The 21201-nt window shown below is 35.1% G+C and overlaps 1 protein-coding gene across 1 annotated transcript in view; it reads right to left on the bottom strand.

Annotated features, from left to right (window-relative positions):
• Positions 1 to 3773: 3773 nt before the first annotated feature.
• Rnf217 (ring finger protein 217) overlaps positions 3774 to 21201 on the bottom strand; it is a 124620-nt gene continuing 107192 nt past the window's right edge. Inside the window, exons 4-6 of the mRNA XM_042698095.1 lie at positions 12801 to 13002; positions 9722 to 9793; positions 3774 to 8419 (exon numbers count right to left, since the gene is read on the bottom strand). Coding sequence (XP_042554029.1) covers positions 8346 to 8419; positions 9722 to 9793; positions 12801 to 13002 — 348 coding nt within the window. The 3' untranslated portion in view covers positions 3774 to 8345. The remainder of the gene's footprint in view (positions 8420 to 9721; positions 9794 to 12800; positions 13003 to 21201) is intronic.

The following is a 21201-nucleotide window of genomic DNA, read 5'->3' as shown; positions in this document are numbered from 1 at the left end:
CACAAAAAATATATGGCTCTTTAGATAAGAAATAAAGTCAAGTGAAAAAAATAAGGCACTAATAACATATACAAATATTATATACTCATCACACGAAGCACCATATGTAAGATTAAGGGACCATACATTAGTGCTATTGAAAAATGGGAATAAATCCAGATTCCCTGTCTTTTATTCACCGTATTTTCCCCTTGCTTTTCAGTTATTACCGCAGCAACATGAAAATGGTGAGGAAATTGTCACTATGCCCAACCTGTGAAACTCATGACATGAAATAATTGCTAGAAAATAGGTTGACTGCTTTTAAAAATGTAAGAAATTAAGTCTTTTAAAATACTCCTTGTTTTCTAACATTTTCATCTCAGCACAATTTGTTACAGTCCAGTTTCTTTTGAGGGCATTTTCTATTTCCATATTTTATTTCTACCTGCCTATTTCCTACAATATACTCAAAATGTTTTCTTCCGACTAATTGTATGAATATCAGTTGATAGTATAACTAACAAAATGCAGGGGTGGGTAAAAAAATAACAAGAAACTTCTTTTCAAGCAGACTCATTCTGAAAAAGGAAAATATTGTAACATATTTGGAAAATGGCTAGACATTTTACAGAAAACTTTAAGAAATATAATGAAATGAACAAGATCTGCTACATACTAGACCAAGTTATTCATCTTAAAATTAAGAAATGTCTCCTTATTTGATTTTGTTACTGAGAATATAATAACTAACATGGGATATTTTCTAATATTTCAATAAAATATGATCATTATTCTTCAGAACTTCAGTTTTCAGTAATAGGAGCTTAGAGGCTTATTTCTTTTTAGAATTGCATACTCTGTGTAAGAAAGAGAATTGCACTAGACATGTGTATTTGTCTCATGAAAATGTCTTTTCAATCTTGTTTAAAATAGAAATAACTCATGATTTCTCAATAAATGGGTTAATTTAACTTAATATCATTTAATGACACAATATTTGTATTTCCTCTACATAAGATTATTTCTGTGATCTTGCAGAATTGACTATTTGTTACTATGTGAATAATTATCTTACATAAGTAAGACCAATCATAATAGTCAATTAATTTTCATAGTCTAATTTTCATGTTAAAAATTTGTAATAGAGTATTCTTATCAAGATAAAGTTATATGTCTATGTGTGCATTATTGTTCTAGATGTCATCTGAAATATGAAGTTGGTCTATTAAAAACTTTTCTATAAAATTTCAATTGGAGCCGGGCACTGGTGGCTCATGCCTGTAATCCTAGCTACTCAGGAGGCTGAGATCTGAGGATCGCGGTTCAAGGCCAGCCCGGGCAGGAGAGACCGTGAGACTCCTATCTCCAATAAACCACCAGAAAACCGGAAGTGGCGCTGTAGCTCAAGTGGTAGAGCGCTCGCCTTGAGCTGAAGAGCTGAGGGACAGCGCCCAGGCCCAGAGTTCAAGCCCCACGACTGACAAAAAAAAAAAAAAAAAATTTCAATTGGAAAGAAAATAGTCAAATAATAAATGTTAGCTATTGAGGGGTTATTATATGGAACTGTTTTTTAAAAAATGGGCCTTTAAAATAATTTGTAGTTACAGCATATTCACTTTCTGTAGATTAAAAAATTTAGTATAGATTTTAGATATTTAGGTACTATTTGCTTAAAAAGAAATAACACACATTTGAATGTCAAGAAAGTAATGTTAATGAAAAACCATGACTGTAAAGAAATTGAATGGATTATTGAGAATATGTACTTAGCTTGGACATACTGTAACCATCTCAAAAATTAACAAGGAACCATGATACAACAGCTTGCTGCTACAAAAAAGAACCTCAAGTGACATTATTTCCACCATTTCTTGCTTGTTGGTGATTTTTTAAAATTGTACACTAAAGTGATACTACATGTATCTTGAATGTGGTTTATGGCTAAATCATGTCAATAGAAAGGTGAATATTTGCAAATGACAAATGGTTTCTCTAGGCTAGAGTTAATATCAGTGACATTCAAGGTGATCTACTTCAGATTATCGGAAAGTCTAATAACTTCAGAGTATAAATCCATAATGGAAATTTCTGTACAAATGCTACACTACATAACTACACCTCAGTCCAAACTGTTAAGACTTTTTTGCTGAAATGAAGGCCAATAACCATAATCATAACCCATTTTGGATAGAGAATAAATTCCTTTGGGTCAGGTTGGATAAGTGTCCCTACATTTTTCTATCCCACTAATGTACAGCCAAAATACTGATCTTACATTAGTCTCACAGCAACTTTAGTTCTAGAGAAGTATTAAGCCCACTGGTCCAACTGACATTTTATCATTCACATTACTTACTCATTGGCAAGAGAGCTAGGCAGAGCTCCACAACTTCTATCCAGAAGAGAAAAAAGTGTCCTAGGCATTCCTGACATATTCAACTTATAGACCAAATAAACAAAAATAAGTTATGTTCACCATCAGAGATAAGTTTCAGAGACCATGTAGTGTTGTTGCATTTCATTTCATTAGAATGAGAGGATTGAATAGTGAGACAATTTATTCCACAAGGTGGGAAGGTACTACTGAGTTGAGGTGAAAAGCAACATATTCCAGAAACATCAGAAACACAGGCATGTGATATTGAAACAGGAGGGCAGCACTGCACAGAGAGGAAAGAAAATAATTTAATGTCTCTGATGGAGCAGACTGAGAAGATGCATGGCACACAGTAAAAAAAGTTTTATCATGTGACTATGTGTACACACATGGAATTCATTACAACTGATGAAAATTTCTTTTAGAAACGTAAGGAAATGGCCAGAGAAGAGGGTAGTGGCAATGTTTAAAATAATTTATTACACTTTAAGTCCATATGGTGATTCTTCAAACAGTCACTTGCTTAGCCAAAAGAAAAAATAATAGTTTGTTATATGCATAATCACATGCTTCTGAAAGTGGCAATACGTATAAAGACCCATTAGGTATGTGATATATTAAGGCTTTAGATAATGTTCCAAAAGGACAATTATAATAGCCACATACTACCGTGACTCTGTTTATTGGATCTGGATCGAGACAACTCCAGTTTAGCTTCACAACAGTAATGCACATAGAAGCCTACACAACATGCGTCTACAACATCAGTATTAGCTCTATTCTCAACAGCATTTACATTTGTCTCTTAAAGGTCTGTTTCATTGGTTTGTATAAAAATAAAATAGCATTTCACAATCTTAAACACTTTGTAAAGTTTGTAATTCTGCTTTTTTTTCAGATCACACTTTGTCGTCTCTATAAAATGATTTGTTTCATAGAAGTAATGGATGTAGATACAGATATTAATATGTGATCTGAGAATTTAATTTCCATCACAGGAGAAAAATGTCTGAATTATAATGATTTGAAAATCAAAATATAATGCAATTGTTTTAATTTACCATGTCTCTTGTAAGAAAATGTTCTTTTGTAGAATTCATAAGCTATGAAAATGGAATTAAAACTTTCTGTAAAATTAACTTGACATTCTAGGGCTGGGAAGGTGGCTCAGTGGTAGAGTGCTTGCCTGGCATACATGAGGCCCTGGGTTCGATTCCTCAGCACCACATAAGCAGAAAAAGCTAGAAGTGGCACTGTGGCTCAAGTGGTAGAGCTCTAGACTTGAGCAGAAGAGCTCAGAGACAGCGCGCAGGCCCAGAGTTCAGGCCCTATTACCAACAAAAAAAAATTTAACTTGATATTCTAAATAACATTCTAATTAGATTATTAGATAACATTTATGAAGTGTTATGTGCTATATTTCAGCTCCAAACATAGCAAAATTATTGGTAATAAATTTCCAGAATTAACTATAACTTCAGAAACTAACATATATATATATATATATATTTTTTTTTTTTTTTCAGGCGTATTTGACTTGCCTAAATGTTTTAGCTTCCAATTCTCCATAGGTTTAAAGAGTTGACATGTATTTGTTAACCTAGTTAATTTGTCCTTTCCCTTGAAATATACATATAAGTTGTTTTACTTTTATTAAATTACTTAACTTTGTTGAATTATTTAAAATGGCACCATGTTTTAAAGTGCACTATAGAATCTTTAAGGCTGTGTTTATTAGTTAACACAAAACAATAAAGCTGAATATAAGAAAATTAATTTAAATAGTTGGGACAAACTATTCTTGCTACAGGCAAGAAAGGATAAGCACATGACTCAGTGCGTGGATCAAATCAAAAGACTGAATGTGAGGATTCATGTTGATGCCTAAGTGTTGCTTGCTCATGAAACAAAAATCTAAAATGACTTTTGGCACTGATTTTTTAGTGTACTCAAAGAAACTAATGTTATTTAGACCCTTAAAAATTTAAAACTATGACAATGAGCATCACAAAAGTCTCATGTAAAGACAAGTACCTTTGTGTGAAGAGACAGAAGCTGAGTCAATGTGTGGGCAGCTGTATTTAAATTTGACCAAAGACAGGAAGGAATTCAGACGCTATGAACAGGCCACAGTGAGATTTTCTTCCCCTGGTATCTCTTCTCTTTCTCTTCTCTTTGGATGAAGAGTAGTTTGAACAGCAGAAGTGTAGAGAAAACCGAAATAGGGAGGGATGAAGGGATGGAGAAAGACTGCAAGTGTATTTTGTGGAAGCACTGGGTCATGTGGCTGAATGATGAAGGCCTTGGGACTGAAGAGATGCGTGGCAGAGCAAGGAAGTTCTTCCTCACAGACATCATTGAATCTTGATCCCATGGCAGAGAAAATATAAGCAAAGATACTACGCTGCAATGTGACTGGCGTTTAATTATCTTTTATTATTTTCCTGCCTGTTCTATTCTTAGGATACAATAGCACCTATTGGAAAATCAAGGTGGTGGCAATGGTATATTGCTTGTACCACAGGTCTCCCCCCCACTTTCTTCTTCTTAATGTAATGCCAAGACAACTGCTGTAATTAACTGTAAAATGTGTTTCATATTATTATGCAATGTATAATCATTCCAACAAACCTTATGAATTTAATTCATCTCTTTATAGATTATTGTGGGTGTATGTAATTGCTACCATACTGTTTCCTCTTGTTCACAATGATAGAACTAACTTCCTCTGTGCAGCAACATGCATGAATGTGCACAGTGTTTAAAAACTGTGACAAATGTCATGAATTTGGCTTGAGTTATTCATTTAAATCACTCTGGTTTTAAACGAGGCAACCTCAGGATTAATTTGTCTTTTTCACATTATCTGACATTCTACTTTTATTGGAAAAAGATTAATTTTCTCTTCTAAAGTTTGGCAAGGTAGTTATTTGGCTAATCAAATGGAGGAAATTGTCCTTCAAAATATGATTTGATTTAAAAATTATGCACTCTTGCACAATCTTCTTACATTTCAAAAAAGGGTCTCAAATATATTATTACTATGATCTCATTTCCTGAAAATGTATAAAAAATTTTAGTACAAATATCTAATAAAAACAAAATTTAAAAACTTATGGCAATGTTTATTCAAGATGGCAAAAATATATTCAAAATGTCTGTACTGATGAATTCCTTGTAATAGATAAGTGAAAAAGATATATCCATTGAGTGAAAGACTGTCATTAAAGTACAGCCCTACAACAGAAAATGTAGGAATTTACAAAAGAATGAGATACATCTATATAAATTCATATGGGAAGGTATTCACCAACATTTAATAAAATGAGAAAGTCACAGGAAAGTAAAATTATTCTATTTGTAAAAAAAACTAATATACACAGGTGCATGTGCACACACATATACTTCCTTATAGGTTTGCAGAAAGCATCTGGAAGGACATCAAACCATCAATAGTAGTCATCCCTATAAAATAAGGGGTGGAGAAAGCAGAGGAATCTGTATTTTATAACTGTGGGATTTTTAAAGGAGTATATATTAAACTTACACTATAATATATATAAAAATGACAAGTCTCCAATACAAAGATAGTTATTGAATATGCACATTTCTTTCTCCAATGTAATTTTCAGAATTTATCCTAAAGATTATACTACTGTTTACCTTCAAAGTTAGCACTGACATATAAATTATCCTCTTAATTTTCTTCTCTCTTTTTAAGATCTTGAAACTTAGTACAAAAAAAATTCACCAATTACTTTGAGTTACCAGCAAGGAAATGCTTCATATACTTCAACCTTTAAAGAGAAAAATGTATACATTTATTTAAAAAACTATGCAATAGAAAAATGAGAATCCTGTGTAATACAGTGCATACTCTCCCAATCATTGATGAAACAGCTTTCACTGACATCATTGTAACGGTCATATTGGAAAGTTTTCCAAATCATATAAAAATACTTTTAAAAGATAAGTTATTTAAAGAAAGGAATAAAAATCCCTGAGTAGGCAGAAGACAACAGATACAGTAACTTAGGAAAACACATGATCTAAAACCAGAGAGCATATTGTTTATCCAGTTGGCATATATGTATATGCATGTATATATGCATATATATGCACACATATACAAAACCATGATATTCATGCTTTGCCAAACTGATGCCTAAGTCCAGGAAAGATGAATTTTTCTCCAAAAACAAATCACTATTTTATTACAGAAGCATGTATTTGGGCTAGAAATTCTCATTCTTTTGTTCTAATGCTAGAGAACCTGAAGGAAATAGTTGATAAATACCTTTAAAACCAATGGATGGAAGGAAAGATCACTTTGTAAAAACAAAGCATCATTTTTGTCTGAGGTGATTGTAGAGTGATGCTATTCTAGAATAGCTACAGCTATCATACCCTCCTCTAACTGGACGTAGACTGCTTAGTCTAAACTATACAGCTATTCTGTTATTCAGAAAGGATACACACATGTTGGCTTCTTACTCATGCAAGTAACCTTCACCATTGTGGACTCTATCAGGTCAAGCAAAAAAAGGATGTATGTTCTTATACTCTATGCCCCATCAAGATGAGTTCTCTATGTGAATGCATGTTTTATCACATAATCTGTTTCAACTCAGACAGTGTTGTTGTCAAATGCTTCATTTGTGGCAGATCACTAATTTTGTGAATTCTGAGACAAGTGAAATTCTCCTTATTTTCATGGACTTCACATCTTAGAAAAACTTTCTGAAAATATTTTTGTTGTTTTGTTGCCTTTCTCCAAAACAGTTTATATTTTAGATGCAAAACATTTCATTTCAAATTAAGCCTCTAAAGGAGATACCAACAAATTATTATGTATACAAGCAGAAAGTATAAGAAAACTAGTATTTGTTTTTAGGAAAAACTTGAGGACCAATAAAAAAACAGAACTAGAGAAAAGGGCAGGAGTTAAATAATTGAAATGACCTAGAGAATTGTCTATAATTACACATTGCTAATTAAAACTGAATCAAAGATTTGCTCCCATTACGGCAAAACTAGCTCTTTGGATTAAATAATCCTACGTGAAACATTTATCCACAGAGTGAAACATGGATGCCAATACACAAGAAATCCATAAAAATTGAGTATTTGGGACGTAAGAATTTCCTAAAAGCATTCTATTGGTTTTGTCAGTTTACAAAGCTTGATATGATTTGGGGTGACATTGCACAAATGCCTGTGTAGGTGACAAGAAAAGACAGCAAGAAACAGAAAGGGTCAATATCAAAACAGCCTGTTTTCTACAATGATATTAATTCAATATATTACCAAATTACACCCACAAAGTAATCATCCTCTCTAAATAGGTCTGTGAAAATGTGGAAAAATAGTATAGAGACATGGAAATAGATAAGCACAAGGCTATGGGGCCTAGCTTTAATATATATTTATATATACACACATTCATACCCCTACCCACACACACGTCAGTAACGCAAGACTCTCCTTATTTCCCTTCCCTGTGCATTGACAACTTTACCAATGGCCGTACCCAAAGGTCGTATCTTGCTTGGGCCACAGTTGAACATTGGTACACGTGGTAAACTTGCATGCTCTGAAAAGTGGCCTTGCTTGTTGGGATTCATAGGACTTCGGATATTCACAAGTCTCTCATACAGTCCCAGCAATACTCAGGAGAGGTGTCCTCAGAGCAACAGTTCTTAAGGAAAACTATTTTCTTCCAAGAACCATGAATGTCAGTTACCATACAGATGTTTATAGTTTATGAAAGTGACCATTTTTGAAAAGCAGCAATTTGTTTAGGTAAAGGCCAGGATACCATGTTGGGAGTGCACCGTAGCTAGAGGCTCGTGGCCTGCAGAGAACCACAGGGAGACGAGATGGCGGAAGGTCCTCTCGCTGTTCTTCCAGACATGACTCACAGGCGGTGTTCCATCCTGTTCAGCTCCTGCTGGACTAACTTGAGTTGGGTGAAGTCACCTGCATCCTACCAGTGCATACCTGTCCGTGAGCGTTTTCTCTGCTTTTTACAAAGGCAATATATAGGAAATACAAATAAACCTAGGGATAGACAAAAAATAAGGGCAATGAGGGGAACAGACATGTAAATGCATATATTTGGAACTTAGGTATTTGTAAACTCTTTACAAAATCATCACTTAGCAAAGCATGCACATAAGGAAAAAGGACTTGCACTATGACGTGTTTATTTTTTGTAAGGCTTCGTTCTATATCATTGCCTTTAGCTCTGTCCCCTCCCCCCCCCCACTTTCAACATTCAGTGATACAAGTTTAAATATGGAATGCTTTCTCTCAAAATATCAAACCTTATGTGCAAATATTATTCACAGTCATACCATTTGCACACTGTGATATTCACACTTCAGTTTCAGGCAGTACAGCATCTTCCTTAGGAACATAGGCTATGGCACCAAATATCAGGTTTGATTCCCAGTTTCACCACTTAATAAGGTTCCAGTCAACCTCAATTTCCTCAACTATGCAATACAGGCAATGCTATTTTATAGTCCTGGAACATTGTAATAACTCAGATGCCCAGTACTTGATAATTCCATCTGTCTTGCACATGCATTACCTGCTAAAATGTTTATATGTGAAAAACCTTTTTATTCAGAAAAACCTTCATCTATCAAACAATAATCAAAGCAGCCTTTATGAACAGCATATAATTTACCATTTTCTACCAAGGATTCTCAATGTGTGGTCTTTGGGCCAGCAACATCAGTAGTACCTGGGAACTTTTTTAGTAATATAAATCCTCAGGCCCCAACTTTATACTAAATCAGAAAATGGGTGTGAAACCAGTCATGTGTATTTTAATCAACTAGTCTGAATCTTCTAAAGCATGCTAAATTGTGAGACCTACTACTATAAAAATATGTAATTTGTATGTATACAAATATTGTATGTATATAAATATTGATAGTTTTTCTTTTTGTCCATGCTTAGGTATATGTTTGGTACATTGAGGCATTATTTTTACTCAGATAATATTTCACTGGAGTAAATCAAACACCCAGGTTGCAGTAGCCTGTACCAGAGCTTATTTTCTTAGATATTCCAACCTAGATCCAAAATTGAGAAATTGGGTTCTAGTTCATTTAAATCTTTCACTATCATGCTTGTTATTGAAGGTGTGATAATCATACCTTATAAGTACATAGATGGATATATCTCAGAACGAACATGCCCCTCTGAATGTATAAACCACACATAATAGTGATCTAGAGCAGAATTAGTGCAAACATCATGCTCACTTAATAGCTGATTTACACAATTACATTTAAGCTCAGATTGTCCAGTGTTACTAGAAACTTGAAATTTCAGATAAGCGTTTCTTACCAATTACAACTGCTATGGCCCCTAGTGCTAATCCCAAAACCAGGATTAGAGGTGCAATGAATAATTTTCCAGCTGGAAAATAAAAGGAAAAATAATTTTTTAAAGTCTCAAAAGTAATTTATTGAACAATTAGTGATATTCTTTAAAAGTGATATTTTTATTACCTTTAAGTAGTTGAACAAAGGGGTTATGTTCTACCAATCGATTTATAAATATAATGATGCTTTTAAATGACACAGTGTATACTACTGCTTAAGCTATCTGATTGTAATGAAGGCCACATTTCTAAACAAATATATCAGCTATAGACAGACATACACATGCAAATTAATCATTGGAGTTCATGTAAATTACACAAATGCTCAGCAAGAACTCTTTATAACCAAAACATTCTAATTTGTTGTGATTGGTTAATTTTATTTTACCATTGATCTTTCTGTTTTTCCTTGGTCTGTTGTATTTTTCTGAAAGATGAAGGCAGTGACAGGTCTGAGTGTGCAGAAGCTAAACAAGCTAGCTCAAAAAGCTGGAGCAAGAAGAGCCTATACAAGGTCTTCCGTCCAGGCACACTTCTAAAACAATGCTACATTCACTTCCTGGATTGCAGAAAAATTAACCATCACACAGAATGAACTACAATGGTGATGCTTCAAGGCTACTGTTAGAGAAAATTACCTATGAATAAATAATGTGTTGCAAGTTATTCAAGCAAGTCGTTTTAACAAACTTAAAACGGAAGCCCTTCTAAAAAGAGATGTCACAATTGGCAGCATTAGCCTGCATTTACGTATTCATTATCAATGAATATTGATCAGTAATGATAAACACAATAATGTAAGTACAATAGAAATCCACACTAGCACACACAGAATGAGGCTGGACATTCATATCTTGTTGTTCAACAGCAACCCCATAGCATGTGACACAGCTGGATGATGCAGAGCTCATAGGCAACCAGAGATGGAGGTAGGAAGAGAAATGCAGTAAAATCACACAGCTGATTAAGAATCAAATAGCAATGGTAATCTGTTAAAACAGTCATCAGGAATCAGAAATTACATACAAAGTAGAAGCACAATGCAGCCACTTCCTTCTTGGAAGTTTGTCAGAGAAATACTACTATTAAATTCTTTGGAAAGTCTTCGGAATCAGATGAAGAAACATAGATAAAATACTATTTGGAGTATCTAATTTAGAAAGGCAGTTTTACTATCTAATTAATTTAGATATTACTAATTTAACAAATGCTTAATTCTGAGTTTTCCTTGTTTTTTGTAAACCAATGACAGAATCCAGTTAAATAATATTAAGTCCCACTAAGCAATTATCTTTATATATCCCAGGATTTATGCTAAGAGTTTAGAGTATGATATTTAGGACTGTACATTTTAAAAACGAATGTTTTTTTCCTGCACACATAGCTCAGTCTATTCACTCATACTTTCTTTACAATCATTATCAATGCAAGGAACATGTTTTTTCACTGCAGTAATGAATAAACTTATTACAATAACATAATTTATATTTGATATGCTAACATAAGGCCTGGGACACTGCTATGGGTACAGGCCAGATTAAGTAACTGTTTTGAGTGAGTAAGCACACTTACTTTTATTACTAGATCCATTAAAAAGTCCTTTGTTTCAGTAATGGGATTTGAACTCAGGGACTGATGCTTACTAGTCAGGTGCTATACCCTTTGTGCCACACCCATGGCCTTTAGTTATTTTTTTTCAGGTAGAGTTTTGTATTATTGACCAGCTTCAGATCATGATCCTTCTTCCTATGATTCTTGAGTCGCTGGGCATACAAATCTGAACCAGCATGCCTAGGGTACTTTTTTCAGATGGAATTTCACTAATTTTTGCTTAGATTAGCCATGAACTGCTAGTCTCCTGATGAGCACTTAGGACTTCTTTTAAAACCCCATTTTCTATAGCAGAAAAATTTATATATCTAGTATTGCAATTCTTAAAATTTTATTCCAGTATCGATTATCATAAGTTGTACTTGCACACAACCTACAGGTAGTATATCTAGATTTGCACCAGCTTTGTTCTATGTGGAGCCCTTATGATTCCAGAGGAATCATAATGGGAAGGAGCCATACAGAAATTTTCATTCACTTGGCCACAGTAGGTAGAAAGGGTAAGTTTCCAAGATGTTAGTACTTGATACATGTGAGAAAGACTACCAGACAAAGGAAGAATGGAGCACTGAATGGTAGAAAGAGAGGAGGAAATCGTACAGTGGTTATTTTGTAGAGGTGCAGGGAGCTCATGGAAGAAGCCATATTAGGTCAGGATGCTCATCCAGTGGCATTAGGCCACAGTGAGTTGGTTATATGCAGACATCTGTGTTTAGTGTGTGTGTGTGTGTGTGTGTGTGTGTGTGTGTGTGTGTGTGTGTAGGGTTATGTATTGGGACAGATAGGTTAAAAAATAAGTCCATAAAAGTATTCATATTTGGATGACTACAAAGGATTTTCTTAAAATACGTATTACATTAGATGCTGGCTATTATTGCAAATATAATGGAAAACATACTGTGATGTCAGTTTTCTAGGTGGAGTGGAACTCTATTTCAGAGTTTGAATGGTATGTGTTTTCTTATTTCTAGCTCCTGTTCCCTCTATATTACTGCATATACTTCATGACTGGGAAATGTGTAGAAGAAATCCTGCTAGTTATTATCCACACAAAAATAGTAAGAACATTACCAATTAGGGATGGAGTCCCCATTATCCTGTGGTCTGCACCCAGAGCATCAGAAAAGGCTAATGACTTCAAATTTCTGCAATGTAACTGATAATTCAGTTATCAGTTATCAAATGGAATCTGATTTACTTATCTTTAGTTTCTAGTTCAGTATCAGTACTGCCTTGTTCATAAGCTTATGTTTCTGATTTGATCACAAAGGGAGAGTACATCATCACCCTTAGGCTTTGGGGCAAAGCCTGTACTACAACACCCAACAGGCAAGAAGGACTCAGGAAATGTTCATGACTCAGAAAAGGTCTGTTATCATGACTTCATTCTATCATCACTATAAGATTCCTGAATGCATGTCAGACACTCACCACAGACTGACCCTCGCACTAATCTCCTTAAATGAGGTCTCTCTGGGAGGTAGCGATATTTGCATCCAAATATACTGAGGTTTGATGTGTGGTCTCCAAAAAACCGGAGTTGACGGTATCTCTCTCCACATCGATAACAAAAATTAGTGTTACACTGTGAACAGGTCATGTGGTCACATCCTTCAGTTCTCTGGATATGGATCTGTTTTAGAGAAAGAGGCAAAGATAAAGGAATGTTATTAAAGTATTTAAAGGGTAAAATCTGGGACAACATAAATTTCGCCAAATAGGAGTGTCAAGAGGCCTTCTTCAAGGTGTTGATTTGTTTACAATTACCCTTTCCAAGATTATGGTTTCATCGAATACGTTCAGATATACAAAGCTTGATGTTTCAGGTACTCAAATCATAGGCTTATTTTGACCAAGATATAAACAAACAAACCTATTCTGGGGAAAAATTCCTTTGTCTTTCCAGAGATATCTTCCTATCAGTCATAAGGTAATAGTTCTGTTTTAGTGACCAAACTTCAATTTAACGAAACAATTCAGATTTAATTGCCATTCCAGGATTTTTAAGACTGTTTACAAAGTGACAACAGGTCTTATTCAGAATGATGGTAAGGTGTTCACTTGGATTTATTACCTATTTATCTACCTACTGCCCATCAAAAGTGTTTGTAGGTGACTAATAATTCTGAAGAAGTAGTGATTAAGTAGACAGCAACATATTATAGGGAAGTGTTTAATACAGAAATAGGTGAATGAATCAAGAAAGCAAAATCTACCAAGTGAACATCAGAACTTCAGGTATTCAAAATCATTATGTGAACTGTAGCTGCAATGCACATTCTTTCCTAGTGGCTTACTCACTCTTGGCAGTTAAGCCTGAGCCTCCCAGAGGTGGAGACCTGGTCTCCAATTAGCTATTTAAACTATTACAAGCCATTTAAACTAGTTACTTCACTTCTGCTAAGACTCAATTTTAATGCTACCCGTCGCAAGTTGAGTACAGTATGATTATATATGCACAGTGTTCAGCATCAAATCAAAAGGTGACTCTCATCTACCTGACTCTTATCCCTTTCTCCATTGAAAAATGTGAGAAACCAAATAACCTGGATAATAACAACTGCAGGGTGCTTCTTGCCATGTGATTCCTTTTCTCCCTTTGTTGGGGTGATGCTGAACTAGAGAACACCTCTCAGATTGGCAAGGGCTACTTTGTATTTAAGGGCATAGAGCTTCTGGGCTCAATGCTGAATAACAAATCATAATTTCAGCAATAAAAACAAAACTAGTGATCTAGCTATTGACCCCCTAATCTTTTTATAGCTCTACTGCATTGGTTTTCTTTCACATGACTGTTACATCTTCCTCATAAATCAGACCTTAGTCCATTGTTTAACCTAGTTGTGTCCATTTATCAACAATTACATAGCTATATCCATTTAGCACAGCAGATGGCATAAGAAATAGCTAGAGCTCTACAGAACCCTTGTACCAGTTTTGATCTTTTCAAACACATTCCTAGACAATGACTGATCACACACAACAACATATTCTTAACTTTTTTGATCTACTTGCATTTCATCTTAAAAAGGAATAATGCAACTTAACAAATTTCCTTACTAGTGTGGTGTCACTGATGATATAAAAAGAAGACTAATTCTTGTTTAGAACTCATTATGTACCAATCATTGTACATAGATTAGTAGTGTTCAATTTCATGACTGAACTGTAAATCTGACCTTCTTACTCATCACTAGAGGTTAGGAAGAAAGTGAATCTACTGAAGTGAGAATCCTAATGAGTAGAAAAAGAATTTTGAATTCCTATCTGTTTATCATGCTAAAGAGCCTTTATAAACTTAAAGATGTATTCAAAAAGGCAGTCATATTCAAAAGCCAACTGTATAACCTCTGTAGTAGTCAGACAGACACCTGCTCTTCTACATAAATACCTGAGCTATTCTGCTTATTTCTGCCACTCTCTTGGCTAATTCACATTCTTCTTTTCAAAATGACATCAAATGAACTTATTCTAACAACTTAAACCTGTGCCTGATAGTACCTTTGCCTCAACATTTCACTTCACATGTAATTTGTTTTTGTTCATCAACACCATTTATTTGCATTATCTTTAAGGAGTTGCAACATATAATTTTTAACTTTGTTGTTGGTGGTGGTTGTGGGGCTTGAACTCAGGATCTGGGCACTCTCCTTGAGCTCTTTTGCTCAAGGCTGGTGTTCTACCACTTTGAGCCACAGCTGCACTCTGGTTTTACCAGCTCCTGGCTTAACTATCATTTTCAACTACCATAATCTTACTTGATCCTAAAATCTTTGTGTCCTATTTATTATTTCTTTTTAGAATGAAAACTATAATTTCTACTTCCTCATTTCGCAGACATTTCTTGCAACTAATATTCTGAATACAGCAATTAAAAGATTGTTGGTTAGAAAATATTTCCAGAAAAGAATTGATAAAATCCTAAGTTCTGATCATGACCCACAGTATTCTACTCTGCTACATTGCTTAATTATATGGTTGTACAGATTAATTTGAATATTTTACACACATAAGAGCAAGGGTGTAATTACAGAAAATATCATAATTTAGCAACTTTCAAGTACACAGAGATTCCTTTATTACAGTGGTGAATATACCATGATTACACATGAATACTTTACTATTTGATACTAACAGAAAAAAAATGAGCTGACACAATTTAAGTTAATGTACAACAGGAGACACTGCTTTCATATTTGCTAAGAAAATTGCAATTTTGAACTTCTAGCAACCAAGGGATGAAAAATTTTACATGCTAAATGAATTCCTCGGGTGCATAGTTGAAGGGTTAAATACCTTTGACAATACCATCTTGCTTTGGTTTTATAAACATAAAGCCCTTACTAAAACACAGGTTAAATTATATTTACATAAATCTCATTTGTTTTCCTTTATTTTTTATGATGGTTTCAAAACATTCACCAGTATCCCTCTGCTAAAAAGCTAACTATTCACCACATAGCATCAGAATGGTGTTCTAGAGACTGATTAGCATAGGCTAAGCCATAAATATCTGATTCATTACTACAGACTTCTCTCCATCTACAAAAAGTAAGGATAGCTTTTTAAGGCACAGAGCATTTATGTACCAATTGTTGTGTATAGCTCTCCTAGCCTTAAAGTCATGAGATGGAATGTTCAGAATACTCTCACTTAAGAGTTGACTATTAAGTCCATATTGTAGTTGAGAGAAAAGATACACAAGACCATTGACATGCCTGTTTTCCTCAAGGACAGATCTTACCCAATGCACCAGAGACACGCTGTCTTGTCAGGCATGTGGCTCCCAGGAGATCACCACTGTGAGAAAACTGCATCCTCAGGATTCAGAGCTCACTCCAGTACCAAACACGTTTTATTCATTTTTACCACAAGGCCTGTGCTGCCCATTTTCTGCTAAAAAACATGCCTGCTGCCTTTCCATAAATCTCAGTTTTTCACTTACTACTTCAATGAAGCACATTCACTTTTATCTTGTTTTGCGGGGCACGGCTGCTTTGGGAAGGCAGAACTGCACGAAATGAAGGGTATGGAAACAATCAAGCAGACCACACAACAACCTAAACACAACTGACAAGAAGGACAGCCTAAGAGTTTCTCCCCATCAATTAAGCTCTGCCAGTGTGGCCATGAACATTTAAAATTTGCTTGAAAAAATTCTTTTAATTTTAGAATTTCTTTTTTTTTTTTTTTGCTCAAGCTTAGTTAAAACCAAGTGCATAAAGCAGGCTTTCCTGTATACATAAACATAAAAATATAAATAAAATAGTCTTAGCTTTCTTCAAGTTGTTTATATTTAGCTAAATAAAACATCCACAAAGTATCTAAAAAGTAAAAGTAGAATTTAGTTTTGTATTTGATAGGTCCCACTTAAATTAAAAGTAGAGTAGCAGTAAATTAACTGCTAAATAGCCAACCCATTTTATAATTCATCCACCACACATCAGTTCACATGTACTCATCTCCACATTCATTAAGAAATGATAGTTTACTTTATTGGTAAGTAGAAAATAATAACTAAATTATTATCCTTATTGCTACCAACAGAAATTTTGCTCTAGGCAGAAATTAATTCTTATTTTAAAATATCTGGGTGTGCATTTTCCTCAATGACTTGATATCTGAGGAATTAAAAAAATTCTGTGAGTAAAATGTGGTATATATACACAATGGAATTCTATACCTCCATCAGAAAGAATGATATTGCCCCATTTGTTAGGAAATGGAAAGGCTTGGAAAAATTATATTAAGTGAAGTAAGCCAGGCCCAAAGAAACATAGGTCCCATGGTTTCCCTTATTTGCAATATCTAGTATATGTCTGAGTCAAGCAGAAAAGGTCAGATAAGTTGATGTTAGGGAAATGAACCCTAATATATGTATTCAAATGTTTTTTTCTTTCATGTGATTGTTTCTAACACATTTATAACATTATTTCTTTGTTGCTTTGTATGTCCCTCCCCCACAGTATAACCCTTGCTTTCACTGTATTTGATGTCGGTATAATTTGTGGAGGGGAAGGGGAAAAACAAATCGTTTAAATAGGGATACAGGTGGACCCATTGCAACAATGAGATGTACAAGTCGTTATGTCGAAAACGAACTTTACAACTTTGGTGGGGGGGGCAGGGAGGATTACTGGGGGTGTGGGGGTGGATGGGAAAGGATGGGAAGGGGAAACAAAGGAGGAGGCTACAATTCTTGATAAGAAATGTACTCATTATCTTGCCCATGTAATTGTAACTCCTCTGTACAGTATTTTCACACAAAAAAAAGATAAAATAAAAAAAGTTCTGTGAATAATGCTGAGTTCTCTTCTTAGCTCAGACTTGCCCTGACAGGGTGTTTTTTAAAAAAATCTTGTGTTGTAATCCTAGCGCACGCACGCGCGCACACACACACACACACACACACACACACACACACACACACACACACAAATCAGCCCTCCTCCTTGGAGGGGAAAAGAATAAAAACTAAGCAATCATCTTAGAGTTGGCAAAAATATCATTAATCCAGAGCTCTTATTCAACTATAATATAAATAGGATGTAGGAAGATAGCAAAACATTTACAGAAAAGAGGACAACTCTACATTCTCTACATTGTTCCTGGGCCTGTAACTTAGGGAGGCACTTCATTAATGAAATGTACAAATCAAGAAAGGACAACATATACAATTAGTTGAGGGAACTGTGAAGAAATAAATCTATAAAACAAACAGACCAGTTTAGAAAAGGAAGCTCAATGGCTTCAAGACCTTAAAAGATTACCTATTAATAAATTCCTGAAGAGCTAGATATTGAATAACATGATAAATAATCTGGGTATTTCTATTCTCAATAACAAAATACTAAAACAACAAACAAACATGGGGAAACAAAGCAAAATATGGCATGACTGAGCAATGAGCAAGGAAAATGGAGACGTTTCTCCCCTCCCTGGAAGTTATAATCTCATAGGAAAATAAATATAATCTTAATGATCTTAGTTTCATAATGGTATGCTCTTGATTATGTACACCTAGTTAGTTTTTAAACTTCATAAATACTTTTTATACAAAACCCCTGAAAGTACCAAAAATGGTATCAGAGTGAAGTATGAAGGGCATTAAATTTGACATTAAACTTCAAAGTTACAGCTCTCTCTCTTTCTCTCTCTCTCTCTCTCTCACACACACACACAATGGAAGTCTGAGAGAAAGGGAAGAAATGACTGAAGAGTGAATATCTTAAAATACTACTTAAAATTGTTAGACTATACAAAAGTGGTTTAAGCGTATTACTCAGACAACAATCAAAGAAAGAACTAGAATAACTACTATGGAAAACTGAACCAGTGACTGCCAATGACAGCATGGTGGTGTCATTCTAGCACCTGGGAGGCTGAGATTGGAGAATCTCAAGTTCAAGGCCAGCCTAGATGATAAACCCTCTCAAAAAATGATGATAAAACCACCTCAAAGAAAAGAAAACTAAGAGGAAGATAGGAAAGTAAAGGAGATAAAGTGAGGAAGAGGGAAAAGGGATGGAGGGAAAAGGGGAAGGGAGAGAAGAGTACAGAAACGGAAGGCAAGGGAAAGGAGGACAAGGGAAGAGAGTGAAAAGGAGAGAAAGGAGGAGACGGGAAGGAGAAAGAAAGGTGAAATTAATCTTCAATGGTCATATCAAGGAGTCAACAGACAATGTCAAGGGCTAAGTATAAAACTTAGAGGTAATTATCAGAAGTTAAAACGCAAATCAACTAAAAATTGGGGTATACCATCAAAAATTATGCTGTAGCGGGGCACCAGTGGCTCACGCCTGTAATCCTAGCTACTCAGGAGGTTGAGAGCTGAGGATCCTGGTTCAATGCCAGCCCGGGCAGGAAAGTCTGTGAAACTCTTATCTCCAATAAACCACTGGAAGTGGTGCTGTGGCTCAAGTGGTAGAGCACAAGTCTTGAGCTGAAGAGATAAGGGACAGTGCCCAGGCCCAGAGTTCAAATCCCATGACCAAAAAAAAAAAATGCTGAAAAATCAAATAAAATTGATTACAACATTAGTCTACGTTGTCTATTATGATGTTAGCATCTTCACATCAATATTCTGAAACCTTCACTAAATCTTTAATATGCTAGTTTTCATCTATTCTTATAGGAAATTTTATGCATTCAAATACTGTCTAAACCTTATTTCCCAGGGCAGAACCGTGCTGCAAATTATCCCCTAGTTTTCTTGTTTCATCTTTACTACAGTTCTCTTGAACCCTAGCACTCATCTCCTAGGAAATCTTCATAGGAGATTGCACATTCCTTTTCATCCCTTATCCTCTGTGATTATACACATCCATCCTAACAAACACTTTCTCTAGCTCTCCCTTTCATTCTTAACCAGCTTTTGCTCACTTGTCCTCTTCCCCAAATTTCAGTTCCTTTTCTGATTATAATTCCCTAGTCTGCAAATACCTAGCTGTCTTTCGTCCATTCTTCCACAAAAAATTATTTGTTTACTCATAAAATCTTACATGGCTCTAGTCCTTAGGGAGCTTATAGTCTAAGTTGCAAAGAAACATTTGGTCTGCATATATATATATATATATACACACACACACATACATATCTACATACATATATAATATTCATAATCTATAGCTAATGCTCTGTTTCTCTAAGGAAGTGAAATTTAACTTGAGAAATGAAGGACAAGTAGCATCTCACCAGACAGATGAGCTGGACAATTGGGAAGAACTTTCAACACAATATGCTGAGAATTAATTCTGTGGCACAAAGAATTTAATTAATTCATAGGATTAATAGGATTTCTCACGTTACAATCTTGAAGTCTTTTATTATCTGCATTCCTCTTTGTTCTTCCAGAGAGAATCCAGTTCATAAAGAACTATTTTTTAAAAATTGCTTTCTCTAAAGGACCGTGCACAACATCCTGACACAGTAGGGTCTCAATAAATACATACAAAATACAAATGAATATTACCCACGACCCATCTCCCAATTGCCAAATGGATGGAACCTATCTTTGTTTGTATCTTATTGCCTCCTTCGTGTCAGTGAGTCAATGGGTCACTACTGACTTCCTCACCTTTGGCAAACGCTTGCTTCAGTGCCTTCTTCCTCTGAGCTTAGAGTCCTATTCTTCATTCCCTTCGTTGATTCTGTCTGTGCCCTACTACTTAGCACTCATTCTTTGGGTGATCTTCACATCTCCTCTGGGGATGTGGGCCCTAAGCTTCATATTGATTCAACAATTATTCACTAGTCATATATACCTGTATACTTGACAGCCATTCCAAAGCCAAATAATCAAAACTCAGGCACTATCCTTCTCCAGTCCTTCATATTTACAGTGACAAGATTAAACAAGTCCTCAGTTCATGATATCACCATTCTTTTGCTCCAAGATATTTATCTAACCCTGCTCTTTTCCAATAGTCCAGCCTATGTGATCGTCACTACCTGCTTGAAGTCAACAGCAAGTAACATAAACTATTAATCTGATACCAACATTCTCCCACTTACAGCTTTTAATGCCCCTCAGGTTTCTTACTATGGCATCGCATTTTCACCACTTTTGGGAACACTGAAGGCACCACAAAATGCTTGTGGTTCTCAAACACACCCTGCACACTTCCTGGCTGGATGCCTTTTCCTCTTTAATTGTCACACTCCCTCTCTTGGAAACCTTTCATTATGCCACAATAGTCTTCAACACCCTAGCTCTCCCTGAGTTTTTCAAGAGATATCTGGGTCCCATCTTATGAAGCACATTGAGTCCTAAAAGCGCGCGCGCGCGCGCACACACACACACACAAACACACACACACACACACACACACAC

This window comes from Dipodomys spectabilis, unplaced genomic scaffold (genome assembly GCF_019054845.1).
Source record: "Dipodomys spectabilis isolate Male_0828 unplaced genomic scaffold, ASM1905484v1 ptg000001l, whole genome shotgun sequence".
Classification (NCBI taxonomy): domain Eukaryota; kingdom Metazoa; phylum Chordata; class Mammalia; order Rodentia; family Heteromyidae; genus Dipodomys; species Dipodomys spectabilis.
The sequence above is the reverse complement of the archived record's forward strand: the minus strand, read 5'-3'. Positions and strand labels throughout refer to the sequence as shown.